At 48.4% G+C, this 20,868-nt stretch overlaps 1 protein-coding gene across 20 annotated transcripts in view; it reads right to left on the reverse strand.

The window, feature by feature from the left end:
- Positions 1-5,014: 5,014 nt before the first annotated feature.
- Positions 5,015-20,868, reverse strand: part of AKAP1 (A-kinase anchoring protein 1) — a 46,215-nt gene continuing 30,361 nt past the window's right edge. For 14 of the 20 annotated variants that reach the window (XR_013405717.1, XM_015119106.3, XM_077968858.1 and 11 more), the window contains 5 exons: positions 19,594-19,744; positions 18,929-18,996; positions 17,391-17,464; positions 16,806-16,868; positions 14,475-15,596 (listed from right to left, as the gene is read on the reverse strand). Coding sequence is in view for 15 of the 20 variants with exons in the window: in XM_015119106.3 (XP_014974592.2) it covers positions 15,522-15,596; positions 16,806-16,868; positions 17,391-17,464; positions 18,929-18,996; positions 19,594-19,744 (431 nt within the window). In the remaining 5 variants the exon portion in view is untranslated. 20 annotated transcript variants of the gene reach the window in all.

Raw genomic sequence — 20,868 nt, forward strand, 5'->3', positions numbered from 1 at the left:
AGGCACGGCGTGAGCCTGCCTCCTATGCCCACGCTGTCCTGCGAGGGGCCGATGGGGCGGAGCAGTGAGGAGCCTGGCCCAGGGCAGGAGTCTGAGCAGCTTGCCTGTGCTGGCAGCAAGTCCTGAACTTACTGGCCCAGGGAGAAATTAACCCTGCAGCTCTTGGGGGCACTCCAGAAATGAGGAGAAACTCAGAAAAGAGAGGAACTTCTTACAAGTCATGATATGGGATGTGGGAGGCATTTTCATTTAAATGTTAAACCCAAGTGTCCTTCAGCAGGTGGCTGGATTACCAAAGTGTGGTACAACCATTCAGTGGAACGCAGCAATAAAAAGGATACGCAAAGCAAATGAGTAAGTCTCAAAGAGTGATGCCGGGTGAAAGAAGGCAAGCAGAATCATACTGCCTGATTCCATTTATTTAAAATTCCAGAAAATGCAAACGAATCTCCAGTGATGTAAAGCAGATTATTGGTTGTCTGGGGATGGGAGGGAGGCGCAGGAAGGACTACCTAGAAAAAAGTAAACTTGGGAGGTGATGGATACGTTCATTATCTTGATTGTGGTAATGAGTTCACGGATGTGTACATAGGTCAAAACTTATAAAGTTGTATGGCCAGGTGCAGTGTCTCACGCCTGTAATTCCAGCACTTCAGGAGGCCAAAGCAGGTGGATAACTTGAGGTCAGGAGTTCAAGACCAGCCGAGACAACATGGTGAAACCCCATCTCTACTAAAAATACAAAAAATTAGCCGGGTGTGGTGGCGGGCACCTATAATCCCAGCTATTTGGGAGGCTGAGGCAGCAGAATTGCTTGAACCCAGGAGGCGGAGGTCACAGTGAGCCGAGATTGCGCCACTGCACTCCAGCCTGGGTGACACAGCGAGACCCTGTCTCGAAAAAAAAAAAAAAAAAAAAAAAACTTTTAAAGTTGCATACTTTAAATATGTACAACTTATTTTATTTTAATTATACATCAATAGTTAAAAAATATAAATGGCCTGTACACTTCAAATACAAGTTAGAGGTGGTCAGAATGGGGAAGGTAAAAGATGTGACTTTATTTTGTGTTCCAAGATATTATTTATATTACATATATTAAAAACATGATTATGTATTCTACATTTTATGTGTAATTATATATGTGATTACATACTAAAATGTATATTTATATGTGTATTTGTATTAAATATATTTGATTTTCTCATTTACATCTTTCATATGATTTCATAGATTTATAAATGTCTTATGTTGTATGTCACATACAATTGCTTGTATGCATTTTTAGATTATGAAAATACTGGTGGGGGGGTGTTTATATAGAGAATCCCAGATGTCAGCTGGGGCCTCCTGGCCCCATAAGGTGGGTAGCATTGATTTGACCCCCCCGTTTCTATTTCCACAGTCCAAAACTGTCTCCAAAATGTCTCCAAATTCCAGAGAGCCGAGTTTCTAGACTTCCAGCCTCCCCTAAATCCTGCCCAGCCCTGGGTCTCCTGGCTGTGGCTTTATCCCCACCCTGGTTAAGCATTCATAAATGAGACATCTCTTCCTTTCTCTCCTCCTTTCCTGGCCCGACCCCACCTCACCCCCAGCCCCACCTCCCAAGCACCTCAAATACAACGCTGCTACCTGAAACCGAATCAGCACCACAGGGCAAACACCTTAAAAGGGGGCGCGGTTCTCCTTAGGCTGCCCTGGCCCCCTGGCCGGGACTTCCTCAGCCTTCTCTCCCTCCCCATCTCCCCTTCCAGTCCCCTCTCTCCTCTTTGTTCCTCCCTGTGGGATCACGTTCTTCTCTGCCCCAAATCCTTCCCTTTTCAGAGCAGGGCAATTCTGCTGGCCCAGAACCTCCTCCCAAACTCTCAGATGCTCGGCAGAACAGAAGGCCCACAGAGAGAGAGCTGCGACTGCCAAGAGCTATTTTTCTCTGCCTCCCACATCTGTAGGTTTGTGACTCTACGCGCCTTCATAGCCATGTGCATCTGCACACACACTTACACTGGGAGGAAATACCCCAAGATGCTAACCCGAAAAGCAGAGTCTGGGAATTGGCAGGCTACCCCTCTTGGGTTCCCTCTTCCCCTCTCTACGCCCACGTTCCAGAGCCCTCAGGACTCCTGCCTCACCCCCTCACTCTCTGAAGTGTCTTTCCTTCCTGTCTTAAACTGTTGCTCTGCCGTCCCACTCTGCCTCAAAGGGCTGCCTTTCCTGAGCGAGTAGCAAGCCAGCCAGTACAAAGGCTGAATAAACAGTCAGTGGAAATTAACTTGAACGTTCAGGGAGAAGAACAAAGACTTTCGATGTGAGCTGGGGAAGGAATCATAATTGCCAGAGAGAGAGGGGCGGCCCAGGTGCCCGGTTGCAAGAGACACAAGAAGCAGCGTTGTTGACAGTGGCGGAGACAGACAGGCGCGATGCTGATTTGATAAGTGGAAGGGCGAGAATTGTAATGTAATGATGTTGATGGAGAGGGGAACGAGGACTCAGAGGGGAGAGGCAGGTGACGGGTCCCTAAGGCAGCCAGCTGAGGTGGCTGTGCCTGAACGGGGGATCCTAGCTTCACACCCTGAGACCGGGGCCTGGGCAGCAGGTGTTCTGATGGCAGTTGTACCCTGGGGCCATAATTACAGCCAAGGAGCATCCCATGGCAGTTCCAGGGAAAAGTGGAGGGAGGACTGGCAATTGGGTCTCCAGCGTGGGGGAAATGATGGATCCCTATGGACCTAGAGAGATGGGGCAGCCCCGACTCTGGAAGAACCCATAGAAGCAGACAAAGCTGGCCTGCTTGAGATTTCTACAGAGAAGCATTCAGCAGATCTTGTTGTCTTCAGGCCGCAGCTAAGGGACATAAATAAGAAAATACAGATCGAGTGCAACCTGGATGCCAGCGGCTTCATGTGTAAGTCCTACAATCACCGTTTGAGGCGGCACTATTATTGACCCTAGTTTACAGAGGAGCAAACTGAGGTCCAGAGAAGTGGAGTAACTTTCCCAAGATCACACAGCTCTTCAGGTTGGGAGGTTTCAGCCTTAGTGACACATCGATGTGGTCAGAGATCTAAGGTTCAAGGGTCTAAAGCCTGGCAGCATCCGGCTTTTTCTTCGTATCACTCACAAGTATCCTGACAGGCCTAGTCTGCACCCACCAGAGGCTAAGATGGCACCACCTGTCCAAAACCTTCCACCAGTCACGAGGTGCAGAGGAGGCTCCCTGCCACTGGCATGAGCTGCTCACTGGGTATTCCGCACTCACGTTCTCATGTAACCTCATCAGGTCTCACCTGACCCCAAAGTGGGGTGCTTAGAAGGAACATAAGGAAGACCCCTCCAAAGAGGCCTGAGATGCTGGAACGCACAAGACAAGGACACAGTCATGGAATCCCCTTTGGGCATCTCATCCTCTGTTAAATGCGCCTCCATCTATAGTATTTGCTTGGGGGCAAATGGACTCAACTGATCATTCAACGAAATATTTTTCAGAGTGGATGATGTTCCGGGTCCTGTTTTATATGCTGGGGTTACATAATAAAAGACTAGGCCCTGCTTTGGAGGGGCCCACAGTACCAGCAGCTGAATCACAGCAGGCCATGGGAACCGAGGGGCCGCCATCCCACAGCTGGTGGGAGGCCAGGGTGAGGGTTCAGAAATACTTCCTGGAGGAGGGAGCCTCAGAGTAGAGAGTGTGTTAGGGGAAAGGCAAGGGGTAGAGGTGGAAAGAGAACACAGACTTTCTGCAGATTAGAAGACTGGAGGTGGGGGTTGGTGAGCCAGGAAGCTCTGATGGCCTTGGGGTTCTGGGAGCCTTTCTGGATGGTATTGGAAGTCTCTGTTGGGGGCGCTAAGAATGGCTGGTGCCTCTGATCCAGCTGGGAATGGGGATAAAATAAAGATTCCAGGCCAGGCGCGGTGGCTCACACCGGTAATCCCAGCACTTTGTGAGGCCAAAGTGGGTGGATCACTTGAGGTTAGTAGTTCAAGACCACCCTGGCCAACATGGTGAAACCCCATCTCTACTAAAAATACAAAAATTAGCTGGGCATGGTGGCACACACCTGTAATCCAAACTACTCGGGAGGCTGAGGCAGGAGAATCGCTTGAACCTGGGAGGCGGAGGTTGCAGTGAGCTGAGATTGCACCACTGCACTCCAGCCTGGGCAACAGAGCGAGATTCCATCAAAAAAAAAAAAAGAAGAAGAAGAGAGAGAGAAAGAGAGAAAGGGAGGGAGGGAGAATGGGAGGAAGGGAAGGGGAAGGGAAGGGGAAGGGGAAGGGAAGGGAAGGGGAAGGGGAAGGGAAGGGGAAGGGGAAGGGAAGGGGAAGGGGGAGGGAAGGGGAAGGGGAAGGGAAGGGGAAGGGAAGGGGAAGGGGAAGGGAAGGGGAAGGGGAAGGGAAGGGGAAGGGGAAGGGAAGGGGAAGGGGGAGGGAAGGGGAAGGGAAGGGGAAAGGAAGGGGAAGGGAAGGGAAGGGAAAGGAGGAAAGGAAGGAAAGGAAAAAAGAAAGAAAAGAAACAAAGATTCCAGAGTGTTTCTCTCCCTGCAGGAAACGGAGGAGACTCCCCAGGACCCTTGCTGGGTATCCTGGGGCTGGTCTGCCAGGATGTAAACATGGGAACCAGCATCTTCTGGAGGGAGGCCATACCAGGCCACCTCCATACCTCCCAGGAATTGACAGGAAGGACGCTCAGGGTCTCCATTGCTCTCTGAGTCATACCATGTTCTATATGTTCGTGGCCTGAGGACATGCTATAAATATTCATGGCTGGAAAAACAAGGTGAGAGTACAGTCGTCTCCAGAAGAAACCACGGAGGGCAACCGGCTTTCATCGGGCAACTTCGCTTCCCGCCTTTAAATGCTAGGTCAAAGCCGGAGGAAGAACTAAACCTTCTAAAACCCAGTTTCCTTAATTTGCTTAACAAAAGACATCTCCATGCTCTATGGCCTCTTAATTTCCGTAGATGTTAAAGTGCAGAGAATTAAAGAATCAATGGACAATTAAGGAGGCACTGGCAGGTTCTGGCCAAGAGCATATTATTTATTTATTCAGACAGCCACGCTCATTTTTAAAGCGCTAACTTTCCATTTTGTTTCTGACATCAAAAATAAATCAAAGTGAACTGTACACGTCATAGCTGAAAAAAATTATTTGCATGATACATTGCCCCTTTGAAGCCTCAGTAGCCATCTGCAAAATAAATGTTTGTATCAAAACAACAACAACAAAACGATACGCATTCATTCCGGCACCAGCATTTTCTTAGGATACAGACAGGATTGAAAAAAGCAGAAATAAGGTTTTAATTCACTAGTGATTTTTCCACGCAGTCTCAAGCTTCTTTTTGATTTCTGAGCATCCATTTTCCTGGGTCATCTAGAGAGGGTTACAAGATTTTAGTCCATTAACACAGTGGTAGTTTGGTGAAATCTCAACAGGCAGAGACAAGCAGCCAGAGTGGGGACACAGGTTGGCTGAGGGCTCCCTGCAGCACTCAGCCAGCCCCTGTGTTTCTGCTTCTGGTCCAAGACCTTGCCCCTAAATTGCGGGTCCCCTAGTAGCCCCCCCTTTTCCCTCTATCCAGCTGACAGCATTGTATATGTCTTACCTAAAAAGGAAAATACAAAATTGCCATGTGATATCTTGCTCTTTAAAGGTTCCCTGATTGGGACAAGCACTGTGGAATTGTTCCTTCACTGTGACCTTCACTCAGTAGCCCTTCCCCAGCCCGCCCACCCTCACCCCGTCCAGCACGCCCACCCTCACCCCGTCCAGCACGCCCAACCTTACCCCCTCCAGCCCGCCCACCCTCACCCTGTCCAGCACGCCCACCCTCACCCCGTCCAACCCGCCCACCCTCACCCCGTCCAGCCCGCCCACCCTCACACCGTCCAGCACGCCCACCCTCACCCCAGACAGCCCACCCTCTATTTCACCGATTCCTGCTCACTTCTTTCCAAGTTACCCAGAGGTTGATTCTAGGAACGTGATTTTCAAACTTAGGTGTGCATCAGGACAGTGTGTTAAAACAGAGTTTTGGATTCAGGAGGTCTGGGGGAGGGCCCGAGAATGTGCATTTCTATTAAGTTCTAATAATAAGATCGCGTAGTGAGAACGGCTGTTCTCACTATTGGGGTAGGGGGCGGTGTGCGGAAGGCGGGGAGGACACTTCCAGTAACTTGTGCTGTGGCGCCATCTAGTGGTCTATGATATAGTGGCAGCAATCTGTGTTGTGTGCATTGAGTAACCTTGAAAACTAGCCCTTTCCACGCGCCTTCACCTTTATCATCTCTACTTTTTTAAGAGTTTTACTGAAGTTAAATGATCACTTTTCATACTCTGAACAACCACTGGAGAATGGGATCTTTACAGACTGTGTCCTACCCGAAGCCCCACAGCGGCAGAACTGAGACTGGAAGACGGCTATTTTAAGGCTAGAAATTTTAAACTGTGCAAATAGACTTTGGTATTTGTCCTCAGGATATTTCCAGCCTAAGGCAAGATATTGGAAGACAGCGACACAGCCACCCAGATTACACAGTAATTAAACCCTAACTTAACTAAAAACTTAGTCCGGAACACTTCCTAGCAGCCAAGTCAACGCAGGAAACAAGGATTCCATCTACTCACAACCTAAAGCAAGGGAGCATGCCTGTTTATGAGTAAAATCAAATGGTCCCAAGTTATAGGAGCAGCGGGCATGAGTTTAGCCTAGGAGGCTTACTGAAAATGCAGATTCCAGGTCCCAGCACTTTGCATTTTTAAACAAGCACTCCAGGTAAACTGAGGCTAATGGCCTGAGCGCCCTCATTTGAGAAACACTGTCTGAAATGGTGTGGCCTCCTATCAGGATGTTCCTCCACCCTGTGATGTCCAATAGGAACTAAGAGGCACACATGTGATCTTAGCATGTCCACTAGCCACCCTTTAAAAAAGCAAGTGTAACCGGTGAAACCCCATCTCTACTAAAAATACAAAAAAAAAAAAAAAAATTAGCCGGGTGTGGTGGCAGGTGCTTGTAGTCCCAGCTACTCGGGAGGCTGAGGCAGGAGCATGGCGTGAACCCCGGAGGCAGAGTTTGCAGTGAGCCGAGATCGCGCCACTGCACTCCAGCCTGGGGCGACAGAGCGAGACTCTGTCTCAGAAAAACAAAAAAACAAGTGTAACTATGTTTTATTTAACCCACTATGTCCAAAATAATATTTCAATGTGTAATTATTCCTTTTCTTATAAAGTGTATATTTTATGTTTATAACACAGCTACTGCACTCCAGCCTGGGCAACAGAGAGAAACCCTCTCTCAAAAAAAACCAAAAAATTCCCAAACACAAATAATTACTGGAGCTAAACATGTTCCTGCTCTGTGGTGTGTACCCCTTACAGGTGTGTGCCCGAGAGAAATGAATGTATGCATCCACTAAAAATACAAGAATGAAGGATAGGAGCTTTAAGCATTACAGCCTAAAACCAGAAACCTCAATGAACATCAAAGAATGGGTAAATAAATTGTACTATATTCATACAGTGGCGCGCACAAGAGAGCTGAGGCACGTGCCATCTCAGGCAAAACGGTGAGTGCAAACACTAAGATGCAAGAGTGCAGACTGCACCATCCCATTAACACAAAATTCCAGAGTAGGAAAATTAATCTTACGGCGATAAAATTACAGTTCCCTAAGGGACAAGGTATTGATTAAACGAGGGCATGAGGTCAACTCCTGGGATCCTAGAAATGTTCCTTTAACCTCTGGTGATGGTTACCCAGAGGCACACGTATGTGAAAATGCATCATGTTCTACATTCAAGATGTGTGCAGTTGGTGTGCTTTGGTGTACAAGTTACACTCCAAAGGTAATTTTTCTAAATCTCTCTCAGTGCCCACCAATTAAATCCGTGTCTCTGAAAACAGGTCTCTGACATCAAGTCACTTAAAGGTTTTTTGTTTGTTTGTCTTTTTAGCCATAACTTAAGAATGTCCTGCAAAGGCATCAGTAGTTTTCAAAATGATTCCAAAATGCAGCCAGGGTTGAACATCCATGCCCTGGGCTCATGAAGTGTTCAAACTTTGATGAATGTATGAATAGCCTGGGAGTCACAAAAATGAAGAGGATTCAGGAGGGTGGAGCCTGAGATTCTGCTCCCAGGAGCTGCCGGCGCTGCAGGTTCGTGACCCATACTTTGCTGTCTAAAGAGGGTCTTCCCAGTCTATCCTGGGAAGACTGCCCACCCTCTGGGTGTGGAGGGTCCTGTTCCTGATCACTCTACCAGGAACAAGGCAGGTACCATGAAGGAAGTCTACAAGGCACAGAGCTGCCCACTATCATCATAAGGAACCTGAGATTCTACAATTTTCAAAATCTAAAGAACTCACGGTTGGCCTGGCGCTGTGGCTCACGCCTATAATCCCGGCACTTTGGGAGGCAGAGGTGGTGGATTGCTTTAGCTCAGGAGTTTGAGACCAGCCTGGGTAACATAGTGAGACCCCCTGTCTCTACTAAAAATATAAGAATTAGCTGGGTGTGGTGGTGCATGCTTGTAATCCCAGCTACTCACAAGGCTGAGGCAGGAGAATCGCTTGAACCCGGGAGGTGGAGATTGCAGTGAGCCGGGATGGTGCCACTGCACTCCAGCCTGGGCGACAGAGCGAGGCTCTGTCTCACAGAAAAACAGAGCAAAAAAACTCATGGTTGGAAAAGAGGCAAATAAATATCAAAGCTGCATTTAAGTTTGATTAAATGGAGGGTGGGGGTAGGAATTGCACATGAGTGTTTCCAGCAGGGGCCAGCAAACTTTCTGTGAAAGACTAGATATTTTTGGCTTTGCAGGGCATCCAGTCTATTGTAGGTACTCACCTCTGTGGTTACTCACCTCTGTGGTTGTAGCACAAACACAGCCACAGGCAATATGTAAACAAATGGTCATGCCTGTTCCAATAAAACTTTATTGACAAACCCAGGCCTAGTGTGTGACTCTGTTTATGTTATGCTGTCATCTGTGTGTGCTCGGTGTGTCGGGATTAAACCTCTGGTAGGAAACACAAGACACTAGATATAGTGTCCTCCAGAGAGAAAATGCGGGTATCTGGGGGAAACAGGAAGATTTCCTTTTTTCTGGTTATCCTTAAGTATCTTTGGAATCATGTATTACGTGTTTATTACCTATTAAAAGATGAAAAGGACAGGACTTCTATAAGTGATGTTTTCGCAGACAGCTTCCTATGATGTCATGCTCTCACTTTATTTTTATTTTTTAGAGACAAGGTCTCACTTGATTGTCCAGGCTGGAGTGTGGTGGTATGATCATGGCTCAACTATAGCCTCCACCTCTTGCCTCAGCCTCCCGAGTAGCTGGGACTACAGGCATGCACCACCAAACCTGGCTAATTTTTGTATTTTTAGTAGAGATGGGGTTTCACTATGTTGCCCAGGCTCTCCTGGGCTCAAGTGATCCTTCCACCCCGGCCTCCCAAAGTGCTGGGATTATAGGTGTGAGCCCTGTAATCAGACCAGCCCTGCAGCAGACCAGCCCCTGCTCTTTTACCATCTCCTTTTCCAAGTGTCCATGAGCCAGACCTACAGGACCAGCCCCAATCTCAGCAGGAAGTACCTCCCATCATGGCAATGACCCTGGCCGTTCAGCTTCTCCCTCACCTACCACGCCACTCTGTTCAGCCTCCTCTTCCTTCAAAGCCTGGAGGAGGCCAGCTCTGGAGAGGAGCCCTCCCACCTGTCACCTCATTCATCCTTCTTGTCAACACATCCATTTGGTGCTTGGACCATCATAAAGAGAAGCAGAGGCATCACATGCAAGCAAAGACAGAGTCTGGAATGCAGAAGGCCCGGGTTCAAGTCTGGCTCTGCTGATTTGAAGCCTCAGTTTCCTTCCTACCTCATCAGCAATTGCCAGGATCCCATTAGAAAGTGGGAGAAGGCACCCACTCAGGAAAGCACCATCTGCATCGAGATCATCAAACTCCCCTCCCAAAACAGAGAAGCTCCCTAAAGGCTCAATGCAAGTTTCATCTTTGAAGCACCCAGCAGGATGCAGGCGCTCAATGGAGAGAAAGAAATCAGTGGGAGCAGTCGGGGCTCCTGCCTGTCACCAAGCCAGGGAGGCCGGGGAAAGACAAGAAATCCATCCCAGCTCCAGGTAGGAGGTATCCGCCTTCCTTGCCCAGAGCATCAGGGCTTCTCAAATACCGTCTGTCCCCACCAGATGTCAGTTGGGCCTGTTTCTAGCAAGAAACAGCCAAGATCTCTCTTAGATGATTTGCTTTGTAAAAATACAAGTCAGCCTCATTAAGAGGAATCTTCAGGAAGGCTCTTATTCACAGATCAGTCAAAAGTCAAACCTGGCAAGCATGTCAGCACTCACCTAATTCACCCCCACTGTTTACAGATGGGGTGATGAGAAGACAGGGCGAGGAGCTTGTGAGCTTGTCCCCAGTCAGGCATAAGAACATGGTACCCTGGCAGCTTCTACGGCCAGAGTACTGAGCCCTTGGAGGAAAGGTGTGGGCCCTTAGAATGGCAGGCCATGGGGAACACACAAGCCCCAAACCTCAGAGGCTCATGTGAGATGTTTCACAAACCACACACCCATGAGGGCCGGCTGCAGCCCTGTTCCATGTCATCTTCACACCGGGACCCAGGCGGGTGGATGGGTGTCCACCTGGCATGTGGCCGATGATGGTGCAGAGGGAGAAGAAAAGTGAACCACATTCTGGCTCAAGGCATCTGCCTAGGTGACTCGTGCCACCTTTACCCCTCTTCCACTGACCAGGATGAGTCCAGGCCTGAGTCCAACAAAACTAGGATGTACCCTCCTACTGTGAGGAAGACAGAATTTTTGGCAAGGAGACATCCAGTCTACCAGAGATGCCCAGCTAAACTACAAAAAGATAAATGTGTTGATGTACAAGATCTCATATATGCTCTGATAACAACAAAAATTTCAGGACTGGGTGCAGTGGCTTGTGTCTGTAATACCAGCACTTTGCGGGGCTGAGGCGGTGGAGATCGCTTGGGGCCAGGAGATCGAGACCAGCCTGGGCAACATGGCAGACCCCATCTCTACAAAAAAAATGAAACAACAAATGAGTTGGGTGTGGTGGCATGCGCCTGTGCTCCCAGCTACTCAGGAGGCTGAGGAGGGAGGATTGCTTGAGCCAGGGAGTGCGAGGCTGCAATAAGCTGACTGCACCATTGCACTCCAGTTTGGACAGCAGGTTGAGACCCTGTATTTAAATTAAAAAAAAAAAAAAGCCACAGGGAAGGAGAGGGCAAGAAAGGAAAACAATAAATTCAAATATTTTACATACCCAACTTCCTAGATTATTAAAACTTTATACCAACTCAATAGTGTGCATTATTTTCAAATACCAATAGAATATTTAGTATGGTCCCCTTCCCTGCAAAATGATTCTAAAGTTCATCTGGAAAACTAAATGTGCAAAAGAACATACAACTTTTTGAATAAGGAAGAACATAAATAAGGCTGTCAGAATCAGTGTGATGCTGACCAATGCAACAGTCTAGGCCTACACTGTCCCAACGTGGTAGCCACAAGCCACATGTGGCTATCAAGCCCTTGAAATGTGGCCAGCCTGAACAGAGGTATGCTGAAGTATAAAATGCACACTGGACTGAGTGGGAAAAACACCGTAAAACTCATTAATACGTTTCATATCCATTACATGCTGAAATGATATGACTTAAAATATTATGAAAATTAATTTCATCTGTTTCTTTGCACTTTTTAACTGTGGCTCCTAGAAAGTTTTAAATTACAGATGTGGCTCATATATTTCTATTGGACATTGCTGGTCTAGGAACAGACCCAGATTTTCCATCCATATCCTTTATGATATTTCCCAATGGAAACTTAGAGGTTTTTTTTTTTTTTTTTTTTTTTTTTGGAGACAGTCTGGCTCTGTCACCCAGGCTAGAGTCCAGTGGTATGATCTCAGCTCACTGCAACCTCCGCCTTCTAGGTTCAAGCGATTCTCCTGTCTCAGCTTCCCAAGTAGCTGGGATGACAGGTGTGTGCCACCATGCCTAATTTTTCTCGTATTTTTAATAGAGATGGGGTTTTCGCTACGTTGGCCTGGCTGGTTTCGAACTCCTGGCCTCAAGTGATCCACCCGCCTCAGCCTCCCAAAATGCTGGGATTACAGGCGCGATCCACCGCGCCTGGCCAGTTTTCCTTGCTTTACATTACCACAGTTTCAAAATGTCCACTCTTCGGCCCTAGCTGCTGTGAGTGTCTCTCAGCTTGTGTTACTTAGATTTAAATATTCCATAAAAGCAAAATCATTGATGTCTCCTGTCATGGTATCTTTCCCACTCTAAGTTCCAAAGCTTTCCCATGGACTGATCATTTAATCACTATGGCATTTATTTGAGGATGTGGACTGGGGCAAGATGAATCCATGCTGCTTTAGGGGTGGTGGTGAAGAGCACCTGGCCTGGGGTAGCAGCCTGGTGTTTAGTTTCAGCTCTGCTCTAACCACAAACTACTTTCCAAAGTCACCATATTCTATCGCTTGGGTCTGCTCATCTACGGAGTCCCTGCCTCCCTGGGTTGTGTCAAGGACTCAAGTGTTACCTGTAAAAGAGACAGCACCTGATATACAGTAAGCACTCCCTAACTCTAGCTACAACTCTCATTTTATCTTAGAACTGACATTAGTTATCATCTGACAGATGTTGATGTCTACAGGTGGCCTACCTGAAGTTATACAAGGTATAGCAGTAACCCTAGAACCCATCCTCCACGGTGATGCCCCAGAGACCAGAGGGGCGGTACTGACACCAACAGCTGCAGTGAGAACAGGGTGGAAGCTCCAGCCTCCTGCGTCCAGCATGCCACCTCTCTCCCCTACAGCCTGGGCAGATCACCAGATTACCCGATCTCTCGCCAGCACGGGCTTCTCCCGTGAGTTTCCAATTCACACCAACACAGGATGCCCCACAGGTAATTCAAAGAGGGCGTCTCAAATGCACTTGCCCAGGCAGCCGACTTGCGGAGGGATGGAGTGAGGACCTCCATAAATCTGCTCCTCCTTGAGAACAATGGGATTTCTGGCAAAATGGTTAAAAGTTAAGGTTTTCAGAACTCTGGAAATTAATCAAAGGCCCGTAACAATCTGAGAAGCATTTATTCGAGGAGTACAAGTCCTTCCCCAGCCTCCAACCTGCTCTTCCTCAGGCATTCCAAACTGAGTTTAATGGAGGCACCCTTGCAGGGGAGGACTCTAAGGCCTGGGAGTCCCGAGTAGCAGCCCATCCCGCTCATGAAAGCGCAGGGGGCTTTATGGGAGGATCCTGACTTCATCACATCTTGTCTGCCCCAGGCTCCATCCCAGAGGAATCCTTTTCTCGTGTCTACACTTCCACCTCACCCATCCTTTTCCCTGCACCAGAATCACGGTTTAATGTTTGAAACCCCTCAATGGTTCCCTGGAGATAAAAGCTCAATCTGCACACCAGGCTCTGTGCGCATTCCCTAAGTTAGTCGGAAGGCTTCCATAGACCTTTTCATGCTCCAGCAATGCTGGATTATAGAGGAAAAGCTTAGACCTGGGTGTATGGTGACTTGGCCAAAGTCACACCCAATTCCTGCCAGGACTTAAAGCCAACAGTGGCTAAGAACTGCAGGGGAGCTCCCTGAGACCAAGCCCTGTAGAAGCAGAGGGCATTTCCATGATTAAATTGCCTTATGAGGTTATCTCATCTTACAGATGAGGGAAACCAAGGCTGTTAACCACACAGGTGAGAACCTGGATGGAGGGGAAGATAGGCACCTGACAATGGCCACAGCTCAGGCTCATGGGGCTGCAGTCTTCCGCCAGGAGACAGGAAGGAGAACAAGCCAGCTGGGTTGGAACTGGGAGGAACTCCCAGGAGTGGTTGTGCGGTGGGGAGAATACCTCCAATCTGAATGGCCCTCAGGCTACATTAGCGCTCTAAAGACTAGAGCTCAAGCTCAACAGCCCTGCAGCCAGAGGCCTCAAACGTAGGGGGCGGGGCGGGGCACTGGGGTAGGCCTGGGCAGCAGTGGCCAGAGCCTTCTTTAAGAGCAGGGGCTATTATATTGAGGCGGTATCTCTTCCCATACATAATGATGTATTTCTTACATCATTCTCATCACGATAGTAGATTAAATAACTTCATGAATCTATTAAGAATGACAAACAAAGAAGGCACAACCTGTTTTAGAAGCCGGTGATTTAAACTGAGTCTGGCTAGTTAATATGCAGTGAAGGAAGTCAGAGGACACTTGGCTGCCACCTGGTGGAACAAGAGAGAGGAAAAGGCGATAGAAATTTCTGGCCAAACTCTTCAAAAAACCACGGGTCTCCTGTAGAGGTGGTTGTGTGGGGCCTGTGATCCAGCTCGCCACACTCACCGCCCCCCACTTCACTCTCCACCCCCCCGCAATTCTTCACCACTGGAAAAAAATGGACTCAAAGCTATAGTTCATACAATTGAAGATTTATGTAAGTTTAAGTGACTTAAGTTACTTATTTTTAAACTGCACAATGCTGAAGCCAGTCTAAAAAAGAATCAAACACACCACTGCAAGTTAATTCAATGAGTTACTTTTTTTTTTTTTTTTTTTTTTTTAACAGATTTGTACAGCAAAAAGTTCCCAGATCACAGTCTCTACCATACAGTCAACCGTCCAGTGTGCAGGAAGCCACAGGGGCCCTGGCCAGAGGGGCCGAGGGTGGCAGCTGCACTGCAGAGTTGACTTCTACTTACAGGTGATATGTGGCTGGAAAAATCTTGAGTTCCCTTTGTTCTCCAGTGTATCTTGTACAAAATATTACATTTGTTTAAACACATATTTACAGAGTTTGCACAAATAGAAAATGGGTACAAATTACAACCAGGCTTCGAAGGATACCAGTTCCCCTCCCCACTGACCAAGGTCAGGAGTGATGACCACTTCATATTTACAGCTGCAATTTAAAAAGTCTGTATTTAGAGACCTAGATGAAGTTTATAAAAACTGGTTAAATATCATCAATTCATTTATGTAAGCTGTACAAGTAGTGGATACCAATTAGTCAGTTCATGTCTTGCTCCCTGAAGAAAGATTTGAAGTAAAAGAAACCCTCTCAAGCAAGCAACACACATCCCTGGCCTATCTGCCAGTTTGTTTGGATATTGCCGGGGAAGGAGATAGAAGGAAGAAGGGAATGGAACAGGGGAAGAGGACAATCTGGTTGAGACTGTTTCTATTCTTTTCTTTTTTTTTTTTTTTTTGAACAGCTGAGAACCAGGATAAGCCAGCTGGCTTGTTAAACACTATCCTTTAGCTTTGAGAAGAGAACCCACGGTTTCATCCTTTTTTCTCAGAGACGAAACGTCTTCTCAATAGGACTACAGTATGGAGGAAGAAAGGACTTTCTGGAGAGGGCAATGTTTGTTATTCTGATGTTAATCTTTGACTTGAGTGCCAAGCCCGGTTTCAACAGTGCAAAAAAAGACTCTCAGGAAGCAGCATGGGGAACCGGGGGTCAAAGGCTTGCATAGTAGCTGTCTACCCACTGGGCAAGGCCTCGCTCCACCAGGGACCGGTTTATCAACACCACCTAGAAAAGAAAGTTCCCTTAAAGCTTTGTCCATGGCACCTTGGGGCCATCTCCCAAGCCAACATGAGCTCTCCCCTCCCCAGTTGCCACTGCAGGCAAGAGATGTACAAGACTAACAGTGTAGCCTGGAGTCTTGGTGGCTCGTGCCTGTAATCCCAGCATTTTGGGAGGCTGAGGCAGGTGGATCACCTGAGGTCAGGAGTCCAAGACCAGCCTGGCCAACATGGTGAAACCCTGTCTCTACTAAAGATATAAAAATTAGCCAGGCGTGGTGGCACATGCCTGTAATCCCAGTTACTGAGGCTGAGGCAGAATCGCTTGAACCCCGGAGGCGGAGGTTACAATGAGCTGAGATCACGCCACTGCATTCCAGCCTGGACAACAAGAGCGAGACTCTGTCTCCAAAAAGAAAATAAAACGAGTAACAGGGTGGGGGACATGGCTTGTGCTCTAGCCAACAGGAACATTTATTTAAGTGTTCTGTTGGCTGCTGTGGCATGAGGATAGGTGTTTTTTGTTGTTGTTGTTTTTGGTTTTTTGAGACAGAGTCTTGCTCTGTCACCCAGGCTGGAATGCAGTGGCACAATCTTGGTTCATTGCAACCTCTGTCTCCCAGGTTCAAATGATTCTCCTGCCTCAGCCTCCCAAGCAGCTGGGATCACAGGTGTGCATCACCACACCCAGCAGATTTTTGTATTTTTAGTAGAGATGGGGGTCTTGCCATGTTGGCCAGGCTGGTCTCAAACTCCTGACCTCAAGTGATCTGCCCGTCTCGGCCTCCCAAAGTGCTGGGACTACAGGGGTGAGCCACTGGACCTGGCCAGGATAGGCTTTTTAATATGCTGAAGAAATCTAAGCTTTCATACCATAAGATAGAAAACAGAAAAACCCAACCTACGCAAGGTCCCAGAAGGTCTCACACAGGGTTTCTCCACCTTGGCACTACTGACATTTGGGGTTGGATAATTCTTTGCTGTGGGGCGCTGTCCTGAATACTATGGGATGTTTAGTGGCATCCCTGGCCTCTACTCACTAGAGGACACTGGCACCACCACCCTCAATCAGGATATCCAAAGTGTCCCCTGGGAGGTGCTTGTCTACAGTTATATCCTCTGATTAACTCAAGAGGAAACAAATCCCAGGACCAGCTCTTAATCAATCCATTACTTCGGGTCAGCAACACAGAAGGAAAAGAAGGGCAGAACTTACTTCATCTCCAACCACACTCCACAGCTGAATCAGAGGAAGACCAGTTGGACTGTAACTTGTCACCTGAAGAAGTGGGGAGGGGGGAGTATGATATGGTTAGGTTTTGTGTCCCCACTCAAATATCATCTTGAATTGTAATCTCCATAATCCCCATGTTTCGAGGGAAAGACCTGGTGGGAGGTGATTGGATTATGAGGCGGTGTGCCCATGCTGTTCTCGTGATAGTGAGTTCTCACGAGATCAGATGGTTTTATAAGTATCTGACAGTTCCTCCTTCACATATTGTCTCTTGCCTGCCCATCATGTAAGACGTGCCTCTTCCCTTTCTGCCATGATTGTAAGTTTCCTGAGGTCTCCCCAAGCCTGCAGAACTGTGAGTCAATTAAACCTCTTTCCTTTATAGATTATTCAGCCCCGGGTATTTCTTTATGCAATGTGAGAACAGACTAACATCAAGTATTAGCTACTTCATGCACCTTTCCTTAAATACTACTGGTCAATCCAGGGCCAAGCTATGGGAAAGAAGGCATTGAAAGGTCAGTTCCCCCAGCCAGCCTGCCTCCCCTACCCCCACCAACCACACACCTGAGCAAGCAGTGCTGTATTCCCTGTCATCTCGCTCATGGCGGCATCTGCTTCAGGTGAAAACTGGTCATCGTCTTCAGGAGGAAAAGGAAAAGCAGCATTTAAGGCTGTCACTGAGGCAAGGCACCCTTGTCATATACATAAGTTTCAGGTGCATTCCAAGTAGAATGCTTCAGATGCTGTGGGACTGCAGTGGCGAGATCCACCCGGGTCAGGGACAGAGCCTAGGCCTCCATACGACTCCCAGTGGATAAACTCAGGGCCACTGCGGCATGTTGCCCACTGGAGCACAGACAACAGACGGACAGAAACTCTTGCCTTCACCACCACCATCACCACCAATACCAGCAGCAGCAGCAGCAGCAGCACCACCACCACCACCACCACCAACTCAGGTGCTGGCAATGCAGAGCATAGAGTATGTGTTCTTCCACCAAATTAGTAACACACAGTGCTATCCCCACTTCACAGGAGAGAACACTGAGGCAAAGGTGGATTCCCGAAGGTCAACCAGTTCCCAAGTGGAGAAGGTGGGAATCAAACCCAGGCAGTTGGCCACACAGCCCAACAAGGGCAGCCACTCAGAGGGGGCAAGGCGCTGCAGCAGCATTCAGCTTTGCTGGATTACAAAAGTCAACACAGAACAATATACCCAAGGCAAGCAGTGGTAAGGATGGGAGAGACAGGGGTTTACCAAGGAAGATCTAGGAAAATCTTACAAAGGAGAAAGAGTTTCAGCTGGGTCTGGACAGATCGCTTAGAAGGACAGAAGCAGAGAGGAAGGAGGGGCAGCAGCAATAAAAGAAGCAAAACAAAGATCTTGCCCTAGTGCTCCCTCTGAGCCGACTCCAGCTAGACTGTAGTATTTCTAACGCATTTAATTGCTTAAGACAAGCAAGAAGAAGATCAGAAGGGGCAAACCTGGGGAGGGAATGGGATGGGATGAACTATCACCTACAAATATAAAATTCCTAGCCATAAACAGCTGCCATTTCATCACCCTCTAACACCAGACCTTAGGTTTATGTAATTCTCACAGCCAGCATCAAAGACAGGTACCATTCCCATGTTCTGGGGTGAAAGTTGAGGCTAAGTAATTTGCCCAAGATTTTGCCAGTCCTCTTCCCTCTGACAATGCTTTCACAGTCTAAGACACCAGATAGGGTGTCCCCACTGTGTCCTGTGGAGCTATGGCCTGGCTGAGCAGTACAGCACACCCTCTACCACCGGGGCTAAGACTTTGGGTCTGGACTATAATCTGGAAAGTGCCTTTGTTGGAAGCCCTTCAGTGCCTGAGGTCTGAGTACAGTCTAGAGCAGTGGATCTCAAAGGATCAGCAGCACTGGTCTCACCTGGGAACTTGATAGCAATGTAAGCTCCTGGGCCTAAGCCCAGACCTATTCAATGAGAAGCTCTTGAGCGGCAGCAACCTACGTTAGCATAAGTCCTCCCGGTGAGAACGGAGGCTCTGAGAGAGAAAGACCTACTCTCGACAACTGTCCCCAACAATCCCCCAAGCCAGAGGCCCTAGCTGTTACCTGACAGGGGCATCACGCTGTCCAGAAGGACTTCTGCTCCCTGAAATGGCAGGGTGACAAAGTCAGACCTGGGAAGGCAAGAAAGGAACAAGTTTAACATGGACATGAAGGCTGACTCCACTCCAAGCCAGTATTCATCTTTGTACAGTGACGCCCACAACCTGGGATGCAGCGAAGCAGAGGGTTCGTACTTTGCAGCAGGCCACGGCTCATGGCACACCCAAACACAGAGAGCCGGCCCTGCTGCAAGCCTGACCTCAGAGGGACTTCCTACAGCAAATTCCTAAAAAGGAGCCCGCTTCACTTTTTTCCTTTTTTGTTGTTGTTGTAGAGATGAGGTCTTGCTATACTGCCCAGGCTGGGCCTGAACTCCTGCGCTCAAGTGACCCTCTCAAAGCGCTGGGATTTGCAGCAGGCCACCACGCCTGGCCCAGCTTCCCTTTTGAAGGATGATGCTGAGGATTCTTCCACAAGACAGGCCTTCTAGCTCAGTTTAGCTGAGCGAGTAATGGAGTTTGTTTCTATCAGACTCTGCTAAAACACAGTAAGCAGCAGGAGAGAAGAATTAACCCTCACCCAAGCCCTGGCACAACTGAGCCAGCCATGCAGAGATCACACATCCCAGACAAGCAGGGCGTAGGCCTGTCTGAGGCATCTCCGCTCACCTGATTTGCCGAAGCACGTCTACTTTCACCCTCTTATATCCGCCGTAGTCCACGTATCGAATCTCCACTTCGTTGGTCTCCTCGTAGGAGGCAACCACTTGGGCTCGCCACCACGCCCCGTCCGCACCAGGGGCGGCACAGATGACCGTTACTGCAGGGCAGGGAGCGGAGTGTGTGGAACGCCTGGCCCAGGGCAGGGAACCAAGGGCCACCTGGCCACTACCCACCTCCCTGCGTTATTTCTCAGAGACCTGCACCTCCGCAGCACAGGGGACAGGAACAGCAACCGGACCCAAGCAAAGCCTCCCCCAAGCCCAAGACCAGCTGAGGGAAGAACCTGGGTGTGAGAAGTTCAGCCTAGCAAGTGTGCCGCCTCCAAGGCCATCTAGACTGAAAAGCATTCAGTCTAGATCCATCACTCCAAAACTTACTGGGACCCAAGAGGGACACAAATGAATAGGAATAAACCAAGTAAACATAGCACTCAGGAATGGGGGCCAGGGCCAGCCTTACATTTAAGAGGAAGCCCCTGAAGAAATCAAGTGCAGCAGATCTCGGCATCCTCGTACCTAGGGTGTGCTCCAGCCCACAACTCAGATGGAGAGCTTGACCAGAAGGGGCCTCCTGGGCCTAAACCCCCTTCTTCTAACCTTTGCATCTGGAAGGTGCTGAGAGCACCTGGGCAGTCGCCCAGGATCAAGGGGTCACTAACCCACTGTGGGTCAGAAGCAGATGAGACCACGAGGTAAAGGTTCCCAGCAGCACCCCAACAGCTGCCCCAGGCTGGCCAGGATGAGGACGTGTGACATGAGGCTGACTGTGCTGGGTCCTGACCCTTAGAGAGAACCCCTGGCAGTTACCCCTCGGACTCCAGTTCAGTCTTTACTGCTGGGTTAAGGCAACTTTAGAGAAGCTGATGAAAACTAAATCCTTATCCTTCCAAAAGGAAAAAAATAACACACAAAAAGCTACCGATCACTTCAAAAGTTTTCTACTGCACTGAGGGACCCCGCCAGCCCCTGGTGAGGAATGGGTGATGTTCTGACATTTGATCCTCTCTGATAAGGACAACAAAGATAATAATGACAAAGGCTGGGCTCAGACCCCAGATCCTGCTCACTTGGGCAAGTCACTTGAGGCTCAGTTTTCTCATCTGTTAAACACAGATGACCCAACACACTGCACAGGCTTGTTGGACTTAGGGATTTTTTCATGGTAACCAGTATATGCATCAAGTGCTTTATATGTAACACATACAGTATTCAACACTAATTT

This window comes from Macaca mulatta, chromosome 16 (genome assembly GCF_049350105.2).
Source record: "Macaca mulatta isolate MMU2019108-1 chromosome 16, T2T-MMU8v2.0, whole genome shotgun sequence".
NCBI lineage: Eukaryota > Metazoa > Chordata > Mammalia > Primates > Cercopithecidae > Macaca > Macaca mulatta.